The 27746-nt window shown below is 42.3% G+C and overlaps 1 protein-coding gene across 2 annotated transcripts; it reads left to right on the top strand.

Moving 5' to 3' along the window:
* On the top strand, positions 1-27746 carry LOC139106348 (MAP/microtubule affinity-regulating kinase 3). Of its 2 annotated transcripts, none has more exons than XM_070663051.1 (10): positions 1-169; positions 21073-21258; positions 21319-21465; positions 21548-21868; positions 21953-22076; positions 22161-22372; positions 22554-22702; positions 23351-23895; positions 23977-24398; positions 25227-27746. In XM_070663051.1, the coding sequence occupies exons 2-10, from the start codon at positions 21133-21135 to the stop codon at positions 25344-25346; spliced, it is 2166 nt and encodes a 721-aa protein (XP_070519152.1). In that variant the 5' UTR covers positions 1-169; positions 21073-21132; the 3' UTR covers positions 25347-27746. The 2 variants fall into 2 exon arrangements, with proteins under 2 accessions (XP_070519152.1, XP_070519153.1); XM_070663052.1 differs by lacking the exon at positions 1-169 and adding an exon at positions 19597-19916.

The raw sequence follows: 27746 nt of genomic DNA, 5'->3' as shown, positions 1-27746 counted from the left end.
GGTCTTTGCGATTGATGATGTATACATTTAGAGTAAAAAACTAACCAGTTAAATTTTTTTTTTGTTTCAGATAACGATCCAAGATGAGCTTCACGTTTCAAACACCTTGGAGAAGGAGGAGGCCCAAGAGCATCCTGCACCAGCAGCTGCGGAGCAACCCCTAGACCAGGTAAAGATCACTTCGTTTTGTATTATAAAATTAATCACTTTATCGTTTTTTTAATTCGCATACGTAAAGTCGCGTTGTAATAAATAAACGACAGAAGAGAGTTAATCAAATTCTGCATGGAACTAAACGTACTTGGTGTCATATATTTTATCATAAAATTGTTATAAAATTTTTTGAAATCTCAATATTATCTTATCGTTAGGATGAACCCATCTCTCGATTCGCGATCTGTATCCCTATCTTTTTTTTTTTTTCTTCTTCTTCTTTGATCGCGGCGTTTGCGACTTCTCTTGCACCCAGACTTATAATAGAAATATCGAACGACCTGGTGCGAGACTGACAGAATGAGTGATCGACATAGTGGACTCTCATCGAGCAGAGAAAGAATCAACCCAAAGTACTGGCTATATGTCAGAGCGCTCGCTCGAGGATCCCTGGAGAGGTTTTACGCTCTTGGTTTCCATTTAATTATTGAACCATTTTTTTTGTTTTATTCGCGCTGCAAACTCTGGTATATCTATTTTTTTTTTTTTTCTTTTTTTTTTTTTTTTTTAAGTACGTACACGTGTCCGGACCATCATTGGAAAACAAAAAATGACCGCTGCGTCACAAAGAGGGAAATGTAGATAGAGGGAAACTTTTATTTCGATTTAAAAAAAAAGCTAAAAAATTAATTTAATATTTGCGCGAGCTGTTATTTTTGCGCAACCCAAGGAATTATTAATACACGATTCGGTTAGCGTGCGTTTTTCTTTACATTTATTTTTAACAAGGTGTGAGCAATAATAGAAGCACCGGAAAGATTTAGCGAAGCGATGTGATAGAACAGTCGATAGCACAGCAAGGCGGAAACAAATATCTCCGGAAACCTATTTTTGTCGACATGGCGACACTCGGGTTTTGTTTTTTCTTCTTTTTTTTTTCCACAAAAAATATTTCGCGCATGAAGAAGAAAAATGTAAAAAAGTAGGCAGAAATGCGCGGCTCCGAGAGGCAGCGATGTATCGTAATTTCATTGTTATATATCTCTTCCAACAGTGACATAAATTAATGCAATATTGTATATCGGACGTATTCGTTGATAACATCGCTGTGAATTTTTTTTCCACGGTACAGACGTACGTTTTACCCATTTCTCTGACTGTATTCGAGAGCGCATAAAACAATTTCCGGTATTGTAATATTCGATGGTACACGGTAACGTTTAACAACTGGATGCTAAATAAAAAAATATCCCGATATTCAATTTATCTTTTCCTAGAATTAGAAACACGTGATAATCGCGAGCTGATATCTACAATGTGTAATATTGCAACGCGCATGTGATTGCGCCAAGAACGTTAGAAGGGAACAAATGGCAACTTCAAAAAAAAAAAAAAAAAAAAAAAAAAGTTTACGGATTCCGTGTTACAGATTCACAGATGAAATTATTCCTGCGGCCGGTTTCCTATTCGTTTCCGCGCCACGTATCGCCATCAAAATCACGCAAACGTACACCTTCAATATTTAACATCGACTACGAGTTATGGCTTTCGACGATTCGCAAATGATATTACACGCGTATGTCGCAATTAATAAGCGCGTGGTTACACACTTCTATCTGGTAATTGGGAGCATCAGTTTGCGCGCTTAGAGGCCTGGAATTAATTTATCATTCAGCAGCAATGCAAACGCGATATTGAAGTGCTGTCGACTCGTCAGCGATTATAATTTGCACGGGGATTTGCGGCGAAACGGGCGGAAACGCCGGCGAAAAACAAATGGAACGCCGCGGGCGAAGAAGGTACAATAATAACATAGGATAGCGAAAGATTAAAATTTCACGTGCACGCCTAATCTGCTGTTCGACTCCATACTACCGTTTAATTGATGCACAAAAATCATACGTCCTATCGCCGAATGAATTAAACTATTTAAATACCTATTCGATAATAAATTTTCTCCTGCACGTGGAAAACATTTTCTCAATAATACAACCGCTATAAATAATGATGAAAATATTTAATATGCGGCGAACGGATTAACCCAAAAAAAAATAGTTTAAATAATTTTTTATTGCCGTTGAAGTGCGTCCTTTGACTTAAAAAAATAATAAATACTTTTTTATACTTATCGATTTAATTCTTGACATCTGAAATAAAACCGCTTGGATCATCGATTTCGCGCGACGGAACGTGCAACCGGATGCTGCACGAGGTCGCGAGAGTTTCGCCGTCAGCCTGGATTCATGTTTCGCGTTGTGTATAAAGCCGCTTTCTGCCCCAAAGATGCTCCACGAGAAGGAGCATCGCTAACTACGTTAATATCGGTTTCCAGCGGCAATTGAGCGAGCTGCACATTGCCACTCGACGAAGGGAAGGGTCCATCTAAATATAACGTTTCAGCGAGGGCTCGCGGCTATCGAGGCAGTCCTGGATAATATCGATCTTCGTCGCGCCGACGACGCACGGTATTCGCAAAAGTGTAATTATCCGTCGAGAAAAATAAGAGCTTGATATCCACAGTGGGACAGATCACTTTCGATTGATAACAAACGATAACGAAAAACGTGATAACGGAAGGTCCGCTCGTTGCAAAGTTGATCGATCGTCCCTGCCGACGAGTTATCAAATGTTGAATTGAAATCAGGATACGATGCAAGGATGATTGATTAGGATAAATAATAAAAAAAAAAAAACTCGTGTTCTATCATAATCACATTTTATTTAATTAAGACAATCGAAGTCTACCGTCTGCTGTTATCGTTGTACCGATAGCAGGAAATTCGTGCTCTTCTCTCGTCGATGATAATCCGCAGTTGTTTTATAATCTTGTTTTTTTTTTTTTTATTGTTATAAATTAATTTAATGACGTCCGTCATTAACGTCAAATTAACTCAGGCAAAAATATATCGTGTTACATTTGTTATCAATCTTACTATAAAACGCAGATCCAAAGCTGCGAGATGTCACCACAGGTGCCCGGATCGTCGCATTTCTTCTACATGTTAAATAAAAGTGATTTCGTTGAGCTCGCATTCGTTCGGGGCTCGCGACTAATTGCCGACAATAAATTCCACGTACCTCTCTAAATGCGAAGATGGTACGTTCGCAGCGCTGTCGCCGTAAATTTCACGTCTGATAAGTTAGCGGAACAATGCGAGCAGAATTAATTTTAACTACTACATCTTTCCACTGCTAAAAAGTTGGTAACAAAAAAGAAATTGTTGCTCTGTTACATCTTCCTTTCTTTAATGTTCCGCTAAAACAAGATTGAGTTAGCGGAACAATAAGCATGCAGCAGTCACAGACAAATCCAATCAGCATCTTTTTTTTTTTTCTGGCACGCCGGCGCATTTAATCTTTCCTTTTCTCCGGCATGCCACGGTGTATTTGAATTTTTCTCCGGTATGCCAGGGTATATCTTTTAAATACAAATAAAAAAAAAGTAACAGAGTAATAAATTGGCACAAAAAAAAAAAATATATATATATATATTAATTAGAATTGATTTTGCTAATTTATTATGCGTGTAAATTTTGCCTCACGAGACTCGGTCGATCCAGCTAGTGTGGCGAACGAGCGAAGTCTTTTGTACGGGCTTAAGTAATTGAAAGCGTTGTCCATAATTGGAAATGCCACCCTCTGGTCAGCCTAACGCGACGCGCTTCTATCGTGTGAGAAAATCGTTAGAGCTCCTCCAGCAGGAATTATCGTGACACATACGTGTGTGCACTAACGACGAGCTCGTACACAAAATTAAGATGCAACGGATGACTCGCGAGGTTTTCAAAAACTGCACGCGCGTCGAATTCATTTTGATTCGGAAGAGGGTGGATTTAAAATGAAAAGTACAAGAGCATCTCATTTGCTTTTTTTTTTTTTTTACTTTAAAAATTTTTGCGAGAGACTCAGACCAGAACGTCATAATCCGCCTCCAAAGACTCGATATTATTTTTATCCTTGATTGTTTTTAATAAAAAATTTTTAGGGTTTGATAATATGAATTGCTACTTACCTTGCGATTACACATTTTTAAAGAATATTATTACGCGCTGATATGTTAATTTTGACTAAGCACGTTTTCTAAAAAAAAATATAATAAAATAAATAAAATAATAAAATACAAAAACAATTTTAAAATGAATATTGAAGTTGAACAACACTGAACGAAAGATTTATTGATATGTGTACAAATAATTTCGTTCTGACGTGTTTTCTATAAAAAATCGGCGTGATCAAAATATCACAGAGGCAAGTCGTAATTCAGCAACGGTGAATAACCGAGATTTAGTGAGGCGCGCGATATCATTTAACATGATGCGACGACAGAAAAAACTGAGTCGAAAATATCTGCAGATTTATATTCTCCCCACCGTCTGCTAGCGAAACTACGCACGTTGATTCTGCGATTTATGAAAAATTGCTTCTACGATACAATTAATGTACACCTCTCTCTCTCTCTCTCTCTCTTTTTTTTCTCTTACTCATGTAGACCTACCTCATTTACATAGACACGGAGAAAAGCCGTGAGCCTGAGCGATATAATGAATCATATAATGCATAAGAAATCAACCCCGTCAGCGCTTTCAAGGTATTTGCATAGATAACTCGAGTCTCAATCACCGGAACTCTAAGATTCGCGTAAGCGGAATTATGCACGAGCATGCACTAAGAATCGGTGAATCACTTGCTGCGATAAATGAGAATTTATTGTGTCGCGCGTCACTTCAAATAATTCTAATTTATTGAAATCTCAAAAATATTTGTAAATTTAAACGAGAATAATTTGGGACAATTACAGTGACATTTATTATAGTTCCTGATTGTAAAGTATTATGGAGGGGGAGGAGATTTATTATAACGGGAGGCAATTATTTCCATGCCCGGGACCCTTTTCCGCGTCAGCAAGGCCGTTTCGCCTTTCACATTTTAGTCTATTCCTAGATGGAAGCGACCGCTCCTCGGGTCGTCATTATTCTTCGCTTTGTCTCATTTCGACTGGCACTACTCCACGGGGGAGACGTTAGAGATGCAAAAACGTCACTCTAGCATGCAGATGACGATTTGCTTGTGCAACTGCGGCATACTGCACACGCGTGTCTTACGTGCGAACAGATTAAAAATACACTCGCATCGCGTCACGATCTGCTCTTTGTATAAGAAAACGTGTGCGTTGGATCTATTCCGACTTCTTTTTTTTTTTTTTTTGCCATCACCTGCGTAAACGCAGCCTTGAGAACGTTAAGTAGGAGTGTATATAAATGCAGAGCATTCCGCTGAAATCATGCTGTATCATTAGCGCTTGAGGTAATCCGTCGTGCCGAAGTCATCAATTATTTGCAACATTAATGAGAATTTTGGACGCACGTGTAACAATTTCGTTTAATTACCATTTCGATTAATTTAATTGGGACGACATAATTTTAATGTCAACGGCCTTTTTCTTTTTTTTTTTTTTTTCTTAATTATCTTGTTATCGAAGAATGAAGAATCATAATTAATTGCACGAAAATATTATCAGCCTGTAATTGCTGCTTTAATAACCAAAGAAATTGCAAGGGATTTTGTTTGGTATGCAAATTTCTAATTGCATTACGGCGTTACGTTCGAGGCGAAGCTCGGTCGAGAAACCTTTGCGCACAGCGCGCCGGAAAAGAACAAAAAGGTTTCGCTTTGCAGTCACCCCCGACTCTCGTACGTACAATCCCCTTAACATGGGGCTCGCGAGTGCGAACGGATCGAACGTCGTGCATGTCGGAGGTTCTCGAGATCGCATCTGTTCACGAAGGCGCCCCTCACGTGATATCGCCGTAATGTCGTACACACACACACACACACATGAGCACACATTGCAGCGTGATACGTACGACCCGTTATACCGTATCGAGCGTATCTAATATTCTCGGCTTTCGACGTGCATTTAGAATTCGCGAGACGAGAGCTCAGCGCGTTTACGAATCTCCCATACCTCGGTACACCGAGCTAGAATTTCCGTTAGAGTAATGTAATATTACCTCGCGCGAGTAATGCTCCACGTGGACGTGAAAATCGTTAAGCTAAACGTTTGATGGATGTGGAGGAAAAGAGAGAAGGGTAGAAGCTGCATCCCTGATGCTACGGGTAATTGACATTTCTCGTGGACCCGTGGATCCTTTTCAGAGACGACTGCGCTTCTCCGCGTATCTCCGCGAGAATAAAGGGGCGAAAAAACGAAAGTTACAAAGATGCATTCCGTTTCCCCGTGGATTTGTAATGCCGCGCTGCATTGTCGGCGCGTAAATAAGGAATGGAACAAATAGGTAAAGTTACGTGTAAGTGCAGGAATATATACCCCAGTTACCGCGAACTGTCCCGCTATGTATGGACTTTCCGGGCAAATTGAAGTTGATCTGTTTCTTAACAAAAATGGGCCACCGATGGCTGTCGAATTATGGAAAATTCGAAGAGCCCGAGTGAAATGCCGTCGTACTACGAAACTTTATTCCCAGTTTAGGTCCGAGTCGAGCTTGTAAGTACGTTTGAATTCTATACTTTCCCTGATTGTGAGAATTTGAAACTGTTGAGGAATTGAAAAGCTGTCGATTCCTCGTTAATTAATCATCGAATTTAAACGCATTACGTTATATTAATCGCGTAAGATCTCCATTTTCCAACATTAACTCCTGGCTACGGCCCTGTCGTACGTATCTTGCACTTGCGTAAATAGTTATTTATATGTTCTAGTTTCGAGACTATTAATTACATTTGACACTATCTAAATATGTACGCTAGATAATCAGCGAGATTAATCTGCTGTTAACGAAGAAGAAAATAGTCACTTGATGTCCCACATATTTTTTTCTTTTTCTTTTTTTTTTTCCTTTTTTTCCTTTTTTTTTTTTTGAATTTCATATTTTAATAAACGTACAGTCTCGTATAAATAAATAATACTGTCTAGAAAAGAGTTAAAAATGTTTGCTAAATATAAATTGTGCTACCTAGCAATCATTATTAAGCGGTATAATATGTTAACGATCGTCGGGAAGAAAAAAATATCGATTTGCGTGTGCTCATTACGCATGCATTATTGCGTGATTTTTTTTCCTCTTTCTTTTTAAATTACATAACGTCAGCAGCAACAGCTCTGATTTCGTGAAAAATGTATGAGGCTAAATTCGTTGCGCCGGCACGGATTAAAAAGGCATGCGTGTTCACATGATCGACGTATAAATTATGAGAACAATTTCCTTCGAACACTCCGAGAAGTATGCGCGTCTATTATTAACGCCTTTTAACAAATATTCTTTGCCGCCGCCGCGTATCACGTGGCACGGTTTTCCTTTCCCGCTGACATAACGATTAGCATCACGTGCGTGCTTAACAGATCGATATAGTATGAAGAAATAAAAAACCTCCAATACTTTCATCAGATAACTAACGTGTAATAATTCGCTGAGGAGAGGCGCGCTGTAACAATTCCGAGAAGCGTAAAAAAAAAAAAAAAAGAAGGAATGGTACAAAAAGTATAACACTCTTTTTCTCTTGTAGAGAGATTTTCCGCGACGAGCACACACTTTTCACGTAGGTGGACTTTTTGTACGCAGAACAAAAAAAGGCTTATGAATGATCAGGTGACCCTTCTTAAAGATCGCCTGACGCGATTAGCAAGGATTAAAAGTCGTGTCTCGATAATACCTCGCGGAGAGATGATTTATTGTTGAGAATTAACATTAAGAAAAAAAAAGAAAAAAATTAGACTTGAAAAAAGTTATTTTAAAATGCATTAATCTGCGCGAACGAGGCAAGATCTCGTTTCTACGTGCATCTAAAAATCAACAGGTAACATTGTTATTCCGCGATGCATTATAATATTATTAACAATTCATTACGATCGCGTAATGAGCACTCGATTAATGGCATGTTAATGACAAGTCGCCGGGCTGGTTAAAGCCAACAGTTCGCCACGGATTTACATAATCGCCACCCGGAATCGTCGCCGATGTAACGCGATTAAGCTTGACGCGAGCCAGCAAATTAAAATCACATCGTCGAGGATCGTTGTATACGAACACGAGCATCCGCGTCTCACGCTGGATTTTACATTGTTAACGAAGCTCTGATTGATCCGCCGGTGAGTAACGATCCCGGAGTCTCATGCCAAAAAAGAATGAATCTCGCAGCCCCGGCGAAAAAATCGTCTGTTCGTGAAAAAATAACTCAAGTGCATAAATAATTGGCAAACACTTGTAATGACGCATATATATGTTTTTTTTTTTGTTTTTTTTTTGCACTTAATCTAAGCCGCGGGGACAGAATTTGTAATTATAATTCGAGTCGCCACGTACTTTACACTCAATATTCCAACAAATACGAAAATAAACAACTTTCGGCTGCGGCGTCTAGCATTCTTGTTGCCTGGCAAGTGTTTGCAATTTAATAAAACTATAAGCTGTTTCAGCTTGAATTCAGATCTATTTTAATGACAGTAATGACGCGTGGGGCATCGCGTTGATTTCCATTTCTATAATGTTTTTTAATGAATTTTTTACGCGTTTTATTTTCACATCCTTTTCCGCGGGGCTGCAGCGTCGACTCGCCCAGAGAGAGGTGGCTTCGACCGCGGATTTCGCCATTAGAGCGAGATGTTAATTACTTAGTACAACACGGTGCGCTTGATGTACCTCATCAATTAAAGCACGCGATCGCTTCGCCTCTCCGGTGTCGCCTATTATTTTTACCCCGTCAACATCACGTTTTTACATTACGAAGGTTTTTTTTTTCCTTTTACGTCGGCTGCATTTCGATAGCCAGGCAGTGATACAGAGGCGTGAAAAGTGTAGGCTCTCAACGCGCGCGACGAGAGAGATTAACCAGCCGCTCATTGTATCTCGGCGTGAATTGACGCAATTGTGTCTCGCCGATTCGCATGATCAGTTTTATCTAGCATCTAGCCGGCCACGTCGACTGATTTAATTTCGAAGTCGCGATAAATTTAGATAAAACGAACCAGAAGTCGTGAATCTCGCCGGAGGACGCGCGCGATTTTCGCGGCGGCATTTCGCGAGGGAGGAGCATCTCTCTCTGTCCGTCGCGTTTTCACCTTTTACCTCTCGCTCGACGGTATTGGGTGTCGCAGGAATTTTCGAGGGCCGAGGTGACGGCGGCGGCAAACGATGCTTCTTACGTCGGCGCGATAAAGCGCGCTTCAAAAGAGGAGGCCGCGGAGCCTGGTGGGGTCCCGGGATTGACGTCATTCGATGACGTCAAGCAGGACCGTAGAAAAGCTCGCTAGTGCCGTGTACGTCGGGCCACAGCTTCTAACAGGGACAGCCGTCGTTTCTCGTCGAGAATCCGCGGTTCTGTTAAACAATACGTGAAGGGTTCGCGCGAAGTACGACCCTACGTCGCGCGACATCATCGAAATAAAAATCCATCCTTTCCGCGCGATTATGCGGAGACTCGTGCACGCTGTAATGTTTCTTCTCCCGGAAAATCCGAATAAGCGTGAAATCACGGGCGCTTCAAAGGAAGCGGAGTTTCCAGCTGGGATTTCAATTTTTTTTTTTTTTTAATTCCTCCCCTTTCGATTTGAGCGTTTTTTAATTTGTTCGAGAACGCAGACGCATCACGGATGCACGAATGCGTGTTCGCGAATGCTAATCACGCTTCTCGTTACGGACCTTGGAGACGTAAGGATGTGCCTCTGCCGTAAACAGGAAATTACGAGTCCGCCGCGGTGAAAGAAGAGAAAAAGAACGGGGACTGCGGGGTCAATGCCGCGTCAATTAATCCGACATAGTTTCGCTTAATGAAAATCGTTACTCGCGACTGCGTTATTGCGCTTTTAATTCCGATTCACTCGATACGTCCGCCGGTTGCTGTTTCGCGTGACAGAAAGTTTGGAGAACCGCGCTCAGCTTCCGACGCGCGTTTCCGAAAAAAAAAAAAAAATGCGGATTGCCCGCGTCAGGGATTTTTCCGCAACCGGCCGTTTTACGCCACTCTTATTTGTTCAGCGTACGGAGAAGATGTTGGTGCCGCAGCGGTAACGTGCGGCGAAAATCGTCCGGGTGTTTGCGATGCGATAATGCCGTCGACACGTCGGTGTTCCCGCGTCACCCAAAGTGATGATTCACGAAATTACCGCGACATTAAGGCCGACGGTCACCATGCGGCTGCCCCGTGGCGGAAATAGCCCGCAAATGTGAGTTTCGTTTGTTATTTTGCGGACGAGATAGCTCTAAAATCGTATGATTAAAAGTGTGACGTAACGCGCGAATTGAAAAGCCGATGAGAGAGAAAGGGCAGGGGGAGGGGGGGAGGGTCAGCTATTTCGGCAATAAAACAGACGACCATATATAATACCGTATCATTTGAATGGCATTTTCCTGCAGGTTGAAATGCAAATCGAAGGATTTAATTCAAAGAAGATAAATGCAAGCTCTGATATAAATAAACGGGTAGAAACGATAAATTCTTTTCATTCAGCGGAAGGACTAATTGCAAAACTAATTATAAACTTTCCGTCCCTTTTATTCTTATCTCTATAATTATCGCTGATTATTTCGCGCCTTTGTATTAATACACTTTAATACATCGGCACTTTTATCGATTCGCCTTTTTTTCCGTGTCTGCTTCACGTCTGAAACAGTTATGAAAATAAAAAAAAAAAAAAGAAAAAGAAAAAAAAGAAAAAAAAACCTGAAATTTCCCAATAAAATGACGTACGATTATTAAAACGGATGTTCTTGGCGACTCAACGGAGAGAAAAAAAAAATCCAGTGTAAAAATAAGTAACTGTGCGTAAATCAAGGTACGCATCGACGTAAAAATAGAGGCGAAGGCGGCAAAAAATAAAGAGTATAAGAAACGTATGTTAAACCACGGAGTCCGTCATGCACCGGTGAGCCAAAGGTTGAAGAGTGCGAGGCTGGCAAATTAAAAATATAATGGCTCGCGACCTCGGCGTGCAATGCATTCGGTCGAAATTGCCCTCGCGAGAACGTGCGGCGGGTAGAAAGCGAGCACACTCACGGCTGCGATTATTATGTAATAATAAGTTGTTTACTGCCGGCGAACGTGCAATAGTAAATCGGATTACAGATTAAACGTAGCCCCGATCGTTTCTGACGAGTGCAGTTACGCGTTAATTAACTCGCGCCCCGGTTGTCTCCCCCGCGGCTCGTGTCGTTTTAATTAATTTTTTTCTTTTGTCGCAGGAGACCGCGTGTCTAATTAAAAAAAAAAAAAAAATAGAATTTCAAAGAAATGCGGCGTCGATCGAAATTAAAGAGTCCTCGTCCTCTGCTCACTTTTGTTCACGAACGTGCGTTTCTATTTCTGTAATTTCTCACAGCACGAGTAACGCGACCTACATGTAAATTACACGCGTTTGCCGATAAGAATGAGTCGAGAATGCGGCGGTCGTTGTCTTTGTTCCGCAATAAATTTGCGAAAGCGGCGGCTAGATATTTCTAGCTGCCTGCGTAAAAGACATATCTATCCACATGCTCTCGCGTTTATCTCTCCAACAGCAGATATCGTTATATCAAGAGATGTCTTTTCGCTTTTAAAAAATTTATAAAAGTCCGCTCGCTCGTCAGCAATTTCTCGTTAAGAATTCTTATCGTCGCGCAAGTCGCGCATTGGTCATTCACGTACTGCTAAATGTATGTACCGCTTATTATTATATATTATCTCAAATGTTGACTGATTCTTTTCCTTTTTTTTTTTTAATTTAATTTTTTTTTTTTTAATTTTTTGTTGGAGAACTTCTTTGAATGATCGTCGACGGTTTGACGCTGGAAAGCAATTTATGCTGGAAACTTCACGCGCTCGTCACGCAGACGTCACGCGACGCTTCCGCGATTTCTATCTGCTTTTCTGTCAATAGCTTTTCGGTGTATGCTATCCGTGCTCCAGGTACTTCGGTAGTTTTCACCGTGACGCACTCCGAGCGCATTTACGCAGAAGAGACACGTCGATGCGAGGCGCCCAATGACGCTTGTCGCGAATGGCAAAAGGGGAGATACCGCGGGCTGAATTACAAAATGCCGCCGAGTTACCGAATGCATTCGCGCGAGATCTCGTTCGTGCAGTTCGCAATCGGCACGCGAAATCGTCCGAAAAAAATGTTATATCTCTCATATGTAAAACGGCGACATACGTGTGGGTAGGATTCCGACTTTTTATTCGTACTTTAGAGCGCCGTTTCTCGCCGAGGATCGTGTTAATTTTCCTCGTTATTATTCCACGCGTGAAATTCGGTCGGAAATTCGATCTATCTCAAAGAAGCCACCTCAGCGTGTAACTTTCGGACAATCGAGAAGTAGATACCCGTTCCTAGTACGGCATAAATGCAACGCGTCGTGTTTGCGTAAGACAACGCAAGCCGCACGCGCCGAAACGAAAATAGCGGCCGTCGCGCAATCTTAAGTTCAATATCAGCCATTAATACCGAAGATAAGGTCGTATTTTATGTGTGCGTCACTACTGACATAACAGCATTCGCCTTCGGGTCACGCGGGAAAGAGCGAGCGACTCTGGCTTTGGTCGAAAAATTTCCGCGCGCCGGCAAAAAGGAGAGAAAATACGTCCGCAAAGTTTCCGCGTCAGCGAATCTGGAAGTCACGCGGTGAAGGCGCGCGAGGTCTCGCTTCCAGTACCAGTAATTAATATCTTACCGTGTAAATATTGACTTGCAACAACGGTTTACATTATCGTCGCGTCGCAGTTTTACGATTGCCAGAGCTACTTCCTGCGCTCACTATTTTACCGCGTCGTGACGTCAAATGGAGCCGTGAGGAAAAAAGTCTTGGGTCTTTCTCACTTTCTCTCTCTCTCTTTCTCCCGCTTTTGATTCCATTTTTGCTAGAACTGAGCACGAAAACAGCAAAACTTAAAGTTCCAACCATAAGGAATTTTTAGCGCTGCTTGCGTCTCAAAGCGGCCGCTTATTATAGATTTGCGATTGCAGTTGGTCGCTTAAGTCCGCAGTTTTACTAGTTAAGTATTTTCGCGTGTCGTGGCCCTTACTCCACCACCGCTCTCGTCCTATTGTGTTAATTGCCGTTATTTGCCGCTAACTGCGTTCGACACACGGCCGCGCGAAATATTTCTCGCGGCTCGAAAGCATCTGCGAGCCTCGGTCTTGGCCTGTTTCGTCGCTGTTTCGCGGTGGGTTTTTTCAGAGTAGAAGTCGAATTCCGCGTGGCGAACAAAGGTGGCTTGTCGAATCATCTCATTACCAGACAACGCGATGAAAAAGAACCGGATAACCGCCGCAGTTCTCCATTGCATAATCAATGACGAGAGGCGAACGTGTATACGGGCGTCGAGCACGCGCTCTCGAGTGCGGTGCCTTCCTTTCCCGGACTTTACCCGGAGCGAATGTAATTGAACCGTGCGAGCAGCCGACGAACTTACCGAAGAGATCCTATTGAAATTCATCGGTGTCCCTCCGTTCTACCGCTGGCTTTTCATCCAATTTCCTTTCTCTTTTTCTCTCGCGCGGCGGAACATTTTTCAAACTCCTCGCCACCGTCACTATCGCAACATTAACGAGAAAGTGCTATCGTTCTAATTACGAGAGCGAATATTTCGTTCTTCAATTTCCCCTTTCTCCCGAAACGTTTTCGAAAGCTTATAGCTTCTTGATTGAATATTGACACGGGCATATAATTGAAAATATGAATAAGAAGTCGACTGATAGGTGCGTGCAAGCATGTCGCATGTCGACTTTTCCATGTCGATACTCTCCGAACGTTCGACGGTAGGAATCTCCGAGCAAACAGACATAAAAGTCGGCCAAATCTTACTTTTTCCTTCCTTCGCTATCCGGCTTCCACGTTGCTTCCGCGAGGAACTCCGCGAAGCGTTAAAAATCGACGGAGTACGCCGCAACACCGTCGCCCTATTGATTCACCGAAGTAGCTCGCGTGCGAGCGCGAAATCAAGCCGAATCCGACCTACGACAAACGGAGATGCGTAGGTGGTGCAGGATCTGTCAGGGAAAGAGAGAAAAACGTAGGAGTGAGAGAGACGAGAGAACAAATCGAAGCGAGATTTCAAGTCTTTCGCGTACGAACATTCGCCGGATTTGATCGTGACGACAGTAACGAGCTTTTTCTTCCTCGACCTTGCCTCGATATCGATTCCGTTCGACTGCGAAGGGCTAAGAGATATGCACTCGAGATGCAGATCCCTCTCGACCGCGACCTACGGCAAGGGAGAGTGCTTGTAGAATGATCTTGCACACGTAATGAGCAGACGCAATTAATATTCTCGGAATCCTTCTGCACACATTCGCGGAATTCTGAGAATCCCGTCACATCAAGGATGCACGTCGAGAAAAAGAACATTATTTTCCGAGAAGCGAGAGGTGATATCCTTCCTCATTCCTTTACGTTAGGAAGATGCTGACGAGGAGCAAGTGACGCGGAAACATTAACTCGCCGCTCTATTCTCGTGCGGGGGAAAAAAAAAAATCGTAGCCACGACCAAAGTTGCCTGAGTGTGAAAAATTAAATGAGGTAGATAACCAATTAACGAAGATTACGATATTCCTTTTTTTACGTCTAATATTAATCCAAACAACCGACAAAAAAATTAATAACTTTTGACTCAACCTGCCGATATTCTAACAAATACAAATGTTAATAATGATTTTTAGTTATGACACTAGAAATTTTTTTCTGGCCAAGTCGCACGATGACACGTGAAATATATTCAGTTTTAAATAAAAGCCAACTTTCATGAATAAATTCTATTACGTCAAAGCAGTAATCCCGGTCGTAAAGCTATTTTTTTTTCCACGTGGGAAAATCACGTTATTACGAAATAAAATATTGGAGAGCGAGGGCGTATGATGCACTCGATGCATTTCAATAACTCGCGAGTATAGTTCGCTGGCGATATTATTAGCTTCAGGAGAAATCGCGACGCTGGCACACGAGTATTTATACAGGGTGTCCCAAACAACAACCTGTATAAAGAGAAATTTAAAGCAATATATCGCGGTCGATAGAAATTCCGCGCATAGAGAAGCCTAGCTTTAGAAAGGTACATGGAAAGCGGCAGCTTACTATCGCCCACCAAAAGAGGCGAGCCGGCGCTCCGCGTGGATTCGCGAGAATTATGCGACGCATTTGCAAGCAAATAGAATTTTCGAAATTCCGAACTGGGGAGGAGAGAAAGGGGGGAGGGGAAAAAAAGAGCCGTAGTTCGAAATACGGATTTGTTTCGCGAAGCGGAAGGCGAGCGTGGCAAACTGGAGCGCGAACCGCGATTCCCAGCTAGGGAGAACTTTGGAACAACGCCGATCTCGGCGAACTTCACCTGAGGGAGCCCGCGTCTCGAAATAGCGTTTTATTGCGTGTCCGCAAAAACATCTACGCGGCCGTCGTTTACGAGAAAGTAAAAATATGGGAGATCCACGGAGCGACTTTCAACGTGCGATGACGCATTAATACAAAGTGTCCCCTGACGAAAACGCTCGCGATTGACGTCAATTTTCTAAAAAAAAAAATAATAAATAAAAAAAGAGAAAGAGAGAGAGAAAAAGCGAAGAAATTATGTGGGGACACCGATTAAAACCAGACGTGGTCGTCATCAATTATCCTCAATCTAACCGTTCCATTCGCTGAACTAACCGATCGGTGGAAAAAGAGGTCTGAGCTCACGACGCACATCTATGTTTTAATAAGCAGTTATTTCATTAATTATTAAGCGATCGAATAAAATAGAGCTTACATAGAGCTCGCTCGGTTTAAGATAGCCGCTTAATGAGCCGCAATTATAACTGCGCGAATTATTTACTCGACAATCGATCAGCCTGCTTTATAATTCGGAGCGTCTAGATACCAGAAACAAAGCACTTTTAGGTTTAGAATAAATATCTGCGGTTAAAAATTTTAATTTCAAGCGTAATATTAAGGATAGAAAATCGTGATTAGATGGCGAATTAATATATTAATATATTAATAAAAGCAGCAATTTTTATCTATCGCTTGGTCTCGCGATTGTATCCTTTTTGACAATCGGGGACATAATTACACGTGGAATACATGAACCGACCGCATTGTACACGTGTGCAATTCCATCCGATTTCGCAGGCAGTCTGCGATCGCCAACAGTTACGCCTCCGCGCTCCCTGCAATTTCAGCGACTCGCCGTTAAAACGGCGGAACGGCTCTTCCGCACGATCGACGTTGCATTCGATTCGTAACGGAGGAAGAGCACCTGTGAATTCGACAAGATAGACGTGAAACGTGCTCTTGCTTAATACCGCGTATCACGAAAGCACGCCGTAAATGCCACGGAAAGGCTCCCGAGCTAAGCCTGCTAACCCAAAAGTATCCGGGTAACTTTCGTTGGTGCAAGCGCTTTCGAGATCCTCACGGATTTCGAGTTATTTAGGACAGTCTTGTAGGAAGGGAATTCCGTCTGCTTCGTTATTAAACATAGCACACAAAGAAAAAGTACCTTAGTAATTAAGTAATTGTTTCATTTTTTTTTTTTTTTTACTAATTGAAGCAACATATGGATGTTTTAATAATTTAATAATTGATATTTCTAACCGTTTTAATGACACTTTATGAGCTCTCGATAAATGAGAATAATGAAAGTACGCGTTGAAGCGATCGATTTTCTGGGTCAGACATGAGTCTGACTAATTCACGGTCGCATCTACTCAGCGCAGGAAAATGAGTCGCGTTAGTGACGCGCGGAGAGAACGATCCTTTGTTCCGGACGCGTTAATTGTTATCGTTGAAAAAGCATAACGCGGCCCTCCTCGCGTTTCCTAGGAAAGAACGTATCACGTCGGCTTTATTATCGTGCGGACTCAATGCGGAATTACGAGTCATTTTCACGGTTGCTAGTCGTGGAAGCGCGGAGTGCACGCGCGCTCATCGGCAAAGTCCGTTGACGTCAATTAGTCCAAACAGAGAGAGTCGTTTAGCCGTCACGAGTTACCGATCTTCCACGAAGCAACGACGCAGATATCGACGAGAAAAAGGAGAGTTAACGATATATAGATCCCTCCATTGCCAATTGAACGCCCAGCGATTCGCTCGGCCTTCACATTTCGCCTAATTAGTTTCAATTTTCGTTTTTTTTTTTTTTTTTTTTACATATTATATATATCGTCCACCTCCGACGAATTGAGCATACACGCGAGAAACGTAAATAATCGCTTGTAATTCCATATTCATAAGTGTAATGCAAATGAAAGAAGTTAAAGTGCCGTAATCGCGCCTCCAACCGCGCTCATGAATATTGATCTCCAGTGGAATACGAATGAATCTGATCAATCCGCTCCTCGCCGAAGGTCAGGAGGAAACTTCACCTGCGGATTCGCGCGCTGCTCGTCGTGCATACCGTTTTTACGCGAGACGTTGCGTCGTCGCGGTGAAATCGCAGTTATGAAAGGGAAAAATCGGGCCGTGGGCGACGCAATCTGTAACGGGCCGTCTCGGTCCGCCGAGCGACGCTCGCATTTTGCTGCAACTTGCATCTCGCGCACGAGAACCGCGCCGGACACCAAAGGGTCGCGATGCCGATCGAATCACCGATTTTCCCGAAATACCCGGTGCTCTACATTCGGCGGAGGCGAATGAAAAGAAAAAAAAAACGACCGGTCCCCGCCGGCGAGTAAATCGCTATTATTCTCCGCGCGTCGTCAATATGAATTTATTATACTATCAATCCGCGAGCGTATGACTACGCGGCTATAACGTGCAGAGAACGACCCAGTACCTTCGGTTTTATTTTCGTTGCGCTCCTCGGTCGATCCGGAGTCGATCGTTTCGTGCCGCTGTTTGTCGTCTGAAATTTTTGCGCCAGATAGACGCGACCGTAATCTAATCGAGGGACTCCGAGAAAGATTTCGGAAGATTGCCCGTTGCGTTAGCGAATGATTATCGCGTGTAACTCATTCACGAATGGCCATTCAGTTTCGCGATAAGCTTTTTGTATAAAAACGTGTCTTATAAATTTTTTTTTTCCTCGCGGTAAGAGAATGCAGATTGAAACGTTTGAAAAGTACTAGTGCTGCGCGGCGAAACGAAGGGTGGAAAGAATGTTTCAGTCTCAGGAAACTCACGGTGCCGGAAACTTCTCGTGAAATTTCATGATTCGCGTATCGTTATTCGCATATAAACGATGTGGCTGTCGATATGTTAAATAGAAGGCCGAAACTCTGTATTTTAACTACCGTTTCTCTGACGTCGATCTTTTGTCAGTTTATCTTCGCCGAGTGAGTGCAATCGCGAATCGCAGGGGGACTTCAGAAGACCATTGTAAATTGCGCGTGCTTATTCATTCCATGAATAAAATAACTTATATTCCGATCTTTCTGATTGACTTACAGTCAGCTTACAATAAATTAATTTTCACCAATCGAGTATGCAACCGCAAACTGCGGTAGAACTTTAGAAAATCGCGGGCTCGTAGATGTAAATTGTACTTGCAGCTCGTTAATTAGTATCGATGTACAAATTACGTAGAAAGCGCGGCGAAAAGTTTCTCCGACTTTCGCGTTTTAACGACTGCCACCGCGAGCTTTTACTATCGATAGCCGCCGAGTGGCAACAGTAATCGTCGCTTATGCGACTTAAGAGGCGAGATAAACGAGAGAAGAGCAAAACGGCGGACCTGAGAACGAAGATTAGCATGCCTCCGCGACGAAGGGGTAAACAGCGTTCCTATTTTATTTTTTTTTTCTTAACATCTAGCGTATTGATTAAAAAAAAAAGAGCTTTAAAATTGTTGTATTAAATTACGAGATACAAGCAAATAGAAACAGAGACCAGAATCGTTCCAATCGCGGGATAATCCAGCACGATTCGCGAGGTAAATAAACGCCGCGACGTCCGATCTCTCGACGTCGACCCGGCCGTGTTATGCAATCTACTTTGCACAAAGTGGCCCGAGTGGACCGGCGGCAAGAGCGAGGGCGACATACGCCCTTCGCCGTTCCGCATGCGGTGGCTGATCGCCGCGTCCGAGGGCGAGCCGACGCGACGGTCTCGCGGCGCGCATAGACGGTCTGTCACGTGCCGACGCGCGGCGTCGCTACCTCGTCGTTACAATCGCATCGCGAGACAATTAACGATGAGACAGACACCGGGGCACGTATACGCGCGTGACGTCAATCGTCGAAGATAACGGGCGCGAGCGCGGAGCGCGGTAGTAATCGCCGGGCGGTGGGCGTCGGGCGCACCGACGTAGGTTACGTGGGAGCCAAGCGGGTGAGCAGTGGGTGGGAACGGAGGCGGCGGAGGGAAGAAGAGAGAAGAGAAATCAAGAGGAAGAGGAGAGCGAAGAAGAGGGATGCTCCGCTAAGAATGGTCGGGGCGGCGGGGGGCGCACGAGGGGGCGGCGAGGGCGCCGACACCGCCGTCAGCCGCCGAGAGAGCAGGCCGCGACGCGCGAGGGGGGGTGGGAACATGGCCGCCGGTCAGTCGGTATCGAACCGCCGCGCTGAGCGGAGCTTCTACGCTCTGACTCTCGCGTAGGTATCGCGCCGCTTCGCTTCTGGCTACGCTCCGTCCGCGCCGCGGGTGGCGAACACCCGGGGACACATCCCTCCTCCTACCCCCCTCAGGTCCAGGCTACCCGTTTTTTGGGAACGCGCACTCGGCCGCGGACTCGTCGACTCGATGGCACCCTTGGAGCGTCGCGGGCTACCCGTCGTCGTCGTCGTCGTCGTCAATTCCACACGTCTCGCCCCGCGCGTTCTCCGGGGGATCCTCGGGGCGGCCGACCGGTAATCGCCCGAGTCCAAGGTAGGTGAAGGGCCGTGGGAAGGGTTGCGCGCGACGCCCGTCGGGGTGGTCCGCGTCGACGGTCGGTCGTCCCTCGCCGAGCGGGATTTCGCGTCCTGACGTCGGCGACCTCGTCCGACCGCGCGCGGGCTTCACCCTGCCGAGAGGATAGTATCGACGGCGATCGATCTCGTCGGTCTTTCGTCTCTCTCTTTCCGTCTCTCCCTCTTTCGATAGGTAGGAGGTCGGTTGTCGATCCGTGACGTCAGTCGAGGATTTCTCTTATACTTGTTGCGGGCGGGACTTTGTACTCCGAGGACTACTACTCGCGGTGAGTCCTCGACGCACGCGTCCTCTCGTCTCGAGGTCTGCTTTCCACTTGCCTTCTTTCGCGCTGTTTCTCTGACATTTCCGCGTCCGTGACGTCCTTTCTTCCGGGATACCACGTCGCCGTCGCTACCTTCGACGTCGGATCGACCTTGCGAGCTCGCGTCAACGGCGAACACGCGATAAATAATTATCGTGAGTTAGACGGTCGCGGCCGATATCGGCCGCAGATACCTCGAGGAGGCGAGAGGAGATATTGATGTTTGCGTCAAAGAACCGCGACGCGATTAAACGCGGGCCATAAAAAAAAAAAAGAAAAAGAAAAAAAGAAACGACGTCCCGTTAAACCCGACTTTTCGATGTGGGCCTTTGCGATTTTTCCTCGCGCTTGCGTGTAATCGCTCGCGCAAACACGAGCGCGTAAAAAAAAACGGAGGGCTCGACGGAGCGGAAGGTCGCAAAGGGCCGTGTAACGAAAATCGACGTTTTCGAGCGAACGGCGACCGGTTATTAAAAGCACGAACGGCGATACGATTAGCTAGAGCTTATTAAAAAAAAATTTTTTTTCATGTGTAAAAGATTACGTTTAGTGTTTACTCTTCACTCGAACGATACGAACGTCGTATTTTTAGACAACTTTATCGTTATTGTCACTTTACGGCACCTCGCTAATTTTTATCTGCAACGAAAGAAGCGGTAAAAGATTTTTGCCTTCGATCGATCGACTTCAAAGATAACTACCGAACGATGTACCTGTTGAGATTTTGCGCCTTTTATGAAACAAGAAAAAGCAAATCGGGGAGAAAATGCTGCTCTCTTTTTTAAAGCTGCCCTGCTTCGATTGTTACAGATCAGCGAAGAGGAGGAAGGATTGTAAGAGCGTGCAATTGAAGAAGAAACTGACGCAAACATGGATACTGGATCTACACAGGGTAAAAAGCAAATCCGCGTTGGATTTTACGACATCGAAGGCACGATTGGCAAAGGAAATTTTGCCGTCGTGAAACTGGCACGACACCGAATCACGAAAACGGAGGTACGTTTCTTATTAAAAGACATGAGAAAGAAAAAAAAAATCTAACGTACTTTTCCCCAGGTGGCCATCAAGATAATTGACAAGACCCAGTTGGATCCTACTAATCTCGAGAAGGTTTACAGAGAGGTCGAGATTATGAAGCAGCTGGAGCACCCGCATATCGTCAAATTATATCAAGTTATGGAGACGAAAAATATGATTTACATGGTGAGGATGACGAAAATTTCTACGGCACTCTTCTCTTTCTTTTTTTTTTTTTTTCTTGGTATATAAGCCATTATTATTTTAGGTGTGTGAGTACGCGAGCAAGGGCGAGATATTCGACTACATCGCACGATACGGAAGAATGGGAGAGCCTAGAGCACGTGCGACTTTCGCTCAGATCCTCTCCGCGGTCGAGTACTGTCATGTAACTGGTGTGGCGCATCGTGACCTGAAAGCGGAGAACTTACTTCTTGATGCCCAGATGAACGTGAAAATCGCCGACTTCGGTTTCAGTAACAGGTTCGCCCCGGGAGAGCGATTAAGCACGTGGTGCGGTAGTCCGCCCTACGCTGCCCCCGAGGTCTTTCGCGGGAAACACTATGCCGGGCCGGAAATCGACGTGTGGGTAAGTAAAATTGAAATAAAGTCAAGACGGTAAAACGAGGATCAATTGACCACACATTCAAAATACATATTCTCGAATTTATAGAGCCTAGGCGTCGTATTATACGTGTTAGTGTGCGGTGCACTACCCTTCGATGGATCTACTCTTCAATCATTAAGAGATCGTGTGTTGAGTGGCAGATTTAGGATTCCATATTTTATGAGTACAGGTGATTACATTGCCTATAAGATAAATATGTACTCCGTATATTAAATACATTGCATCGTGTATACATCAAAATTTATGTTCACAGATTGCGAAAGCCTAATACGTAAAATGTTAGTGCTGGAGCCTTCCAAACGATACACCATTCCACAAATCAAAAGGCACCGTTGGATGGCGGGAACAGCAGATAGCATTTGTTCAGTGATCGTAACGCGGCCATCGCCATCCATTCAGGAACCAAATGAACAAATACTTCGACTCATGCACAGTTTAGGAATAGACATTAGTCGCACTAGAGAGGTGAGACAATATTTTTTTATATGAAGAATATATAAGATTCATCTATGCAGTTTGAGAAATAAACAATAGCATTGCTAAGCGAATTAGAAAAAATAAGAAATTTTTACGCTGTAGTTAATAATATATTATTTTAATATATTTTCTATTGCACTGTATAAATTTAAATATTATCTTTTAACAGTCTTTACGAAATAGCAGTTATGACCACCACGCTGCTATTTATTTCTTACTGCTGGAAAGATTGAAGCAACATCGCGTCAGTAGCACCATTAATAATGCATGCTGGTCCTCCTCAGTCGCAAGAACAAAAGAAGATAAATTTAAATCAAGGTAGACATACGTTATTAAATATTATTATATCGTCTTTTAAGAACTTGATTTTAAATACCAATTTCACTTTAGTCACTTCCAATCCTACCAGTCGGAGTAATTGTCGCACAAGCAATGCCTTAATTTAATCAATTTTTATTTACAGCGATAGCTTAGTGGGACGTTGATCTTTATTGATGGGTGACGCACGTATTGAAGATTTTGTCAGAACAGGTCGGATTGGAAGCACATTGCTGTCACTTTATTTTTGGTAACTCCTCATTTCATTTTCTTATCTTTTACCCTAAATCCTGATTTTTTTAAATTAAAATTTCAGTTTTGTTTATTTTGAGTAAATAGCACATTATTATTTTTTCAATTTTTCTGTTATTAATAATTTCCTGTTTTTCTCATTACATTATTTTATGCTTCTAATAATAAACAGCAATATTAATGGAAGAAAATCGTATTTGAGTAGGACACAACATTAATTAATGGTGTAACTCTTCTGTAACGACATTTTCTACAATTCAAGAACTAATGCTAAAAGATGAAATGATGAGAATACTTGATTGCTACTTCTTGAATCTACTCGCAACCATTGCAAAAATTACGCTGGTAAAATAAGTATTTATTTGAAATAATAACGAGATAAAAATCTTGTTACAGAACAAGAGAAGACGGCAGCAGAGGAGGAAAGAGATTTAGCTCAACGAGTTCTTCAACCGATGAAGGTTGTTGCAGTGCGGAAGGCGATTTAGAAGAAGGACCGAGCGGAGACGAATTGCGCGAGGCGCAGATCAAACTCGAAGAGCATAGACTAGGCCTAGATCACGATATCAGTCAACGAATTGACAGTCAAATAGTCAATCGAAGATTAAGTGATTATCAGCACCATTTTGATAACCCGCTTATGGATCCTATTGATCCACCCAGTCGTACGACTTTGTTCATGGCCGGCGGCAGCGGTAGCTCATCGTCGGAACTTTTCGAGTCTAGCTTCGATTCTGGCTGCCCGCCAGATTATACAGGGACGAATTGTTTTACGAGCAGCTTACCATCTTGCACGCCGCCACCGCCCAAGAGTCCATCCCCTATCACAGGTCGAATATCCCGAGTCTCTCAGGGACGAAGAGCGTCCGATGGTGGACCTAGATTACTATTCTGTCAACAAGGCGTCAGCGATAGGCCATCCAAACAAAGAAGTATTCAAGGTACGTTGCGCCTGCTTGTTTGCTCGCTCGATAACGCTTACAGATCGACATTTACGATAACGCAATAAGTTAATTTTTCAGATTCGGGTAAAGCACGAGGCCACCTGGATCTAGTCCATCTTAGACCACCGTCCACACCGCCCGATAATCAACAGCAATTTAAGATACGCGGCGACTCGGGCACGCAGCTGCAGCTTCTAGTGCAACAACGTATGTTGCAGCAAAAGCGTAACTTGTATCATCGGCACAGGGGCGGCGGTAGCCCGACCCCGATTCCAGTTTCCACGGCCGGCGGCACCAGTAGACGTACCGATCACGTACCGAGGCAAGACAGCTACAAGCTGGCACAACGTACACAGATTTTGCCGCCTCTTTCTCAAGGACACGTAGACAGAGACTTCGACAGAGATAGAAAACGAGACGAAGAAAGGTGGAAGAGTTTACCGTCCCGCTTGGCAGCGGATTGCCAGTTGGCGGAGAGGTCGCTGATATGGAGCCAGCAGGTAAATTCATAAAAAAAAGTTACTGAAGTAAAAATAGATAGATCGGAGAAACGTGCGATCGAACCGACATGTATAACTGTTGGAGCGCTTTTTACAATTGGACTGTGATTTTGACACTCTCTATTTAGAGAAAGTAAATTAATCGACACTGTAGAAAATGACACCATAAGAAGTAAAAAAAAACCTTGTACATAGTTCACTGAATTTAGAAGATAAGATTTTTTTTTAATTCGAAGTGTCTCGGCATTATTGTAAATGGTTTCTACATTTACAATAGTGAGTTAATGTACATAATGTTATTTAGTACCTATAATGTTTAGTACCTGCGATTTATTAGCACAATTATTTATGTTAAATGCAAATAAATGATTATTTTTCTTTAATTTAGCAGTTATCTTTTATTCTAATTTGCCTTGCATGAACCATCCTTGATGAAATTATCATCTGGTTAATAATCTTATACACACTTCAAACAAGAAAGCTCTAATGTGTGGAGGAATCATATTATTGTACATAAGTGTATAAGTAATTCAATTTTTATCTAAAGAGATCAATATTTTTATAATGCTATATTTTGCTAAGATAATAATTCAAATTTTTATATCTTTCTATTTTTACATCAATTTTAATAAAATATTTATACGTATATAATTATATTTTACTATAAAATATTAAATGTTATAAATTGAAGTGTCTATATCCCACAATGCTTTCATATAATTTTGCTTGGCACATATTTTCTCCAAGTATATGCATATAAATAGAAAAATTTGAACAAGATGAATTCATGCCAGACATTAAATAACTGATGACAATATGAAACATTAGGTTGGTCTTAGTGGAGGTGCGTCTTACTTGCCACCTGGCAGTGTAGGTGGTTTCTTATGGCCCGCCACCAGCAACCCGCACTCAACAATCTTCGAGAATGTAGGGGATCCAATGGAATAAGTCTCTGCCCTGTCGTTACACATTAGCAATTGCCTCGAGATCTTGCGTATGAAAAGCCAGCTGAATTATTATATCAACTCTATCAGCAGTATTCCCTCCCTAGTCTTTCCACGTTAACTTTTATTAACATAGTTGCATATCATTTTGCATTTTATAGAGAAGCGCTAAGATATACGAAGACTTTAATAACGCATTCGTTCATCTATGATAATTATACATCTTTACATACTCAAGATCTCCGTCGTTAGATGTATGGTACATGTTACTGAATGCCAAAGATTTGCAATTTTGTACTTCTATTGGTCCGAAATGATATGGCACTCGAGGATTTGATCGAAGCGCTAAAAGAATCCGCGTACAATATTCCATGTAAATCGTTAGCTAATATACTATTTCACGAAGTTACACATGTCGGTATTGTACTGTACGCCTGCATGAGCATACTGGAAACCACTAATATACGTATGACGAGAAAAAATTCTCATGCAGGGAAATCTTTATCATACAGTAACACGTGTACCTGCCTTATTAAAATGACTGAATCTACCCAGTCAAATATCCAATTATATCATAGACTGATAATTAACAAACTGAAACACCAAGTTTCATCGAAAGGCGAGTGGCATATGACTTGTTTTGTAAACTCCGCTATTGAGAGCACGACAAAGGTGGAAGAAAAGAGAGAACGAGAACTGCGAAATTACTGTCAATGAAGTTTTTAATTATCGAAGTCAAAAACTTAGAAAGCTTAGAGCGCTCGTTCATTTTGTAACTGCTCATACAAACAAAACCAATAACGAAATATTACGAATTTACGCGATATAAATCCTTAGAGAATAATCTGTACTGCCAATGAATGAGAGAAAATGCGAATGCTCAAATTGTTGACGAGATTATAAATATGTTGTAGAATAAGGTAAAAGAAACAAAAAAAAAACAAAAAAAAATATCAACGATAAGGAATAACAGCGACTGAAATAGAATTAAAGTTTCGACAGCGGAGTGCAAGTACTATGTCATTTTCGCTTTTCTATTAATTTAATCGAAGAGTGGAGAAACAACGCGAGCTGGAAAGAACCTCACATTTTCTTAATGAACGTTCTCCATTGTACAAAATTAAAAATGTTTTCCTCTTCCACTCTTCACGATGGTGACCATAGAGAATAGAGAAAAAAAAATAATAACGAAAAACAATAATACTAGCGATAAAAAAAAATAGTAGTTAATGTGTCAGAAGTGCTGCATTCTGTAAAGATGTTTAAATAAATCATTTGCGTAATCATTTTCTACATAACCATAAGTTAACTGAATTTTGTATATGTTGTCTTTTTGTAGGAAATTTATAGCCACTGTATTAACAGCCGCACTACTTTTATACAAGTATCTTTCATGAATCATTCACCAATATCCTCTAAATATGACCTTTTTTTCCAAGCAGAATATTTTCTATTTCGATAGCTCTATTTTACGAGCTTTTTGCGTAATTATAATTAATTAATTAGGAAACATTGACGAGAAACAATAATGATTACGAAGCCGTTTGTACGTTTGATATGAATACAGCACTTTAAACAATATACATATATATATATATAAATATATACATACATATATATGTATATATATTATTAGAACCTAGTGATCTAGACAGTAGCAAGCAATACCGGCCGCGCACAACTGACAACGACTTTACTATTCAAATTTTTCGCCAATTTTTACCCGACAGGAAACAATCAAACTTCGCTCAAAAGTCTTTTAATAAGTGAGACATAACTATTAAGTTAGCCTAATCGCAAACGAAATCCACTATCTGCAAACGGACATCGACGTGAGGTATCCACGAATCTCTCAGGAATTGAAAATCAATTTCGGCGATTATTGCTAATTCTTATGCCTGTCTTTTCTGGACTCACGTAAACACTTTGGATTGCGTAAAATAGAAATCCAGTACCGCGTCTGGTAGCAATAAATTAATTTCGCCTGTTCATCAAAATACAAACACACCTGTACGACTTCGACGGAAGATTCAGCGACAGTTACATGTGATACTACTTGTTTTATATGTAAGCTATTGTTTTAGAAGATGTAATCTGTTTAAAGATAAAGACTACAATCCGTTTTGCGGAAGTAATTATTTGCTATCAAGCACTGACTGCCAATACAATTTGTCATAAAGAAAAGAGAAAAAGAGTTAAGAAAGAACCCGACTTGAAAGCAGGTCGCGCTTATACGTATATACAATATAACAAATTTCGTTTCTCATGCTGTTTAGCAAAGTGCGCACATACTATCACTTCAACAGTCATATACGATAGTAAGTAGTTACTTTTTGTAAATTGCAAAATTGTCGACATATGTATACATGCGAGTTCTAAATAAAATATGCAGATTGAGAACCTA

The sequence above is a fragment of the Cardiocondyla obscurior genome, linkage group LG11 (genome assembly GCF_019399895.1).
Source record: "Cardiocondyla obscurior isolate alpha-2009 linkage group LG11, Cobs3.1, whole genome shotgun sequence".
Classification (NCBI taxonomy): Eukaryota; Metazoa; Arthropoda; class Insecta; order Hymenoptera; family Formicidae; genus Cardiocondyla; species Cardiocondyla obscurior.
This window is presented reverse-complemented; position numbering and strand designations above follow the sequence as displayed.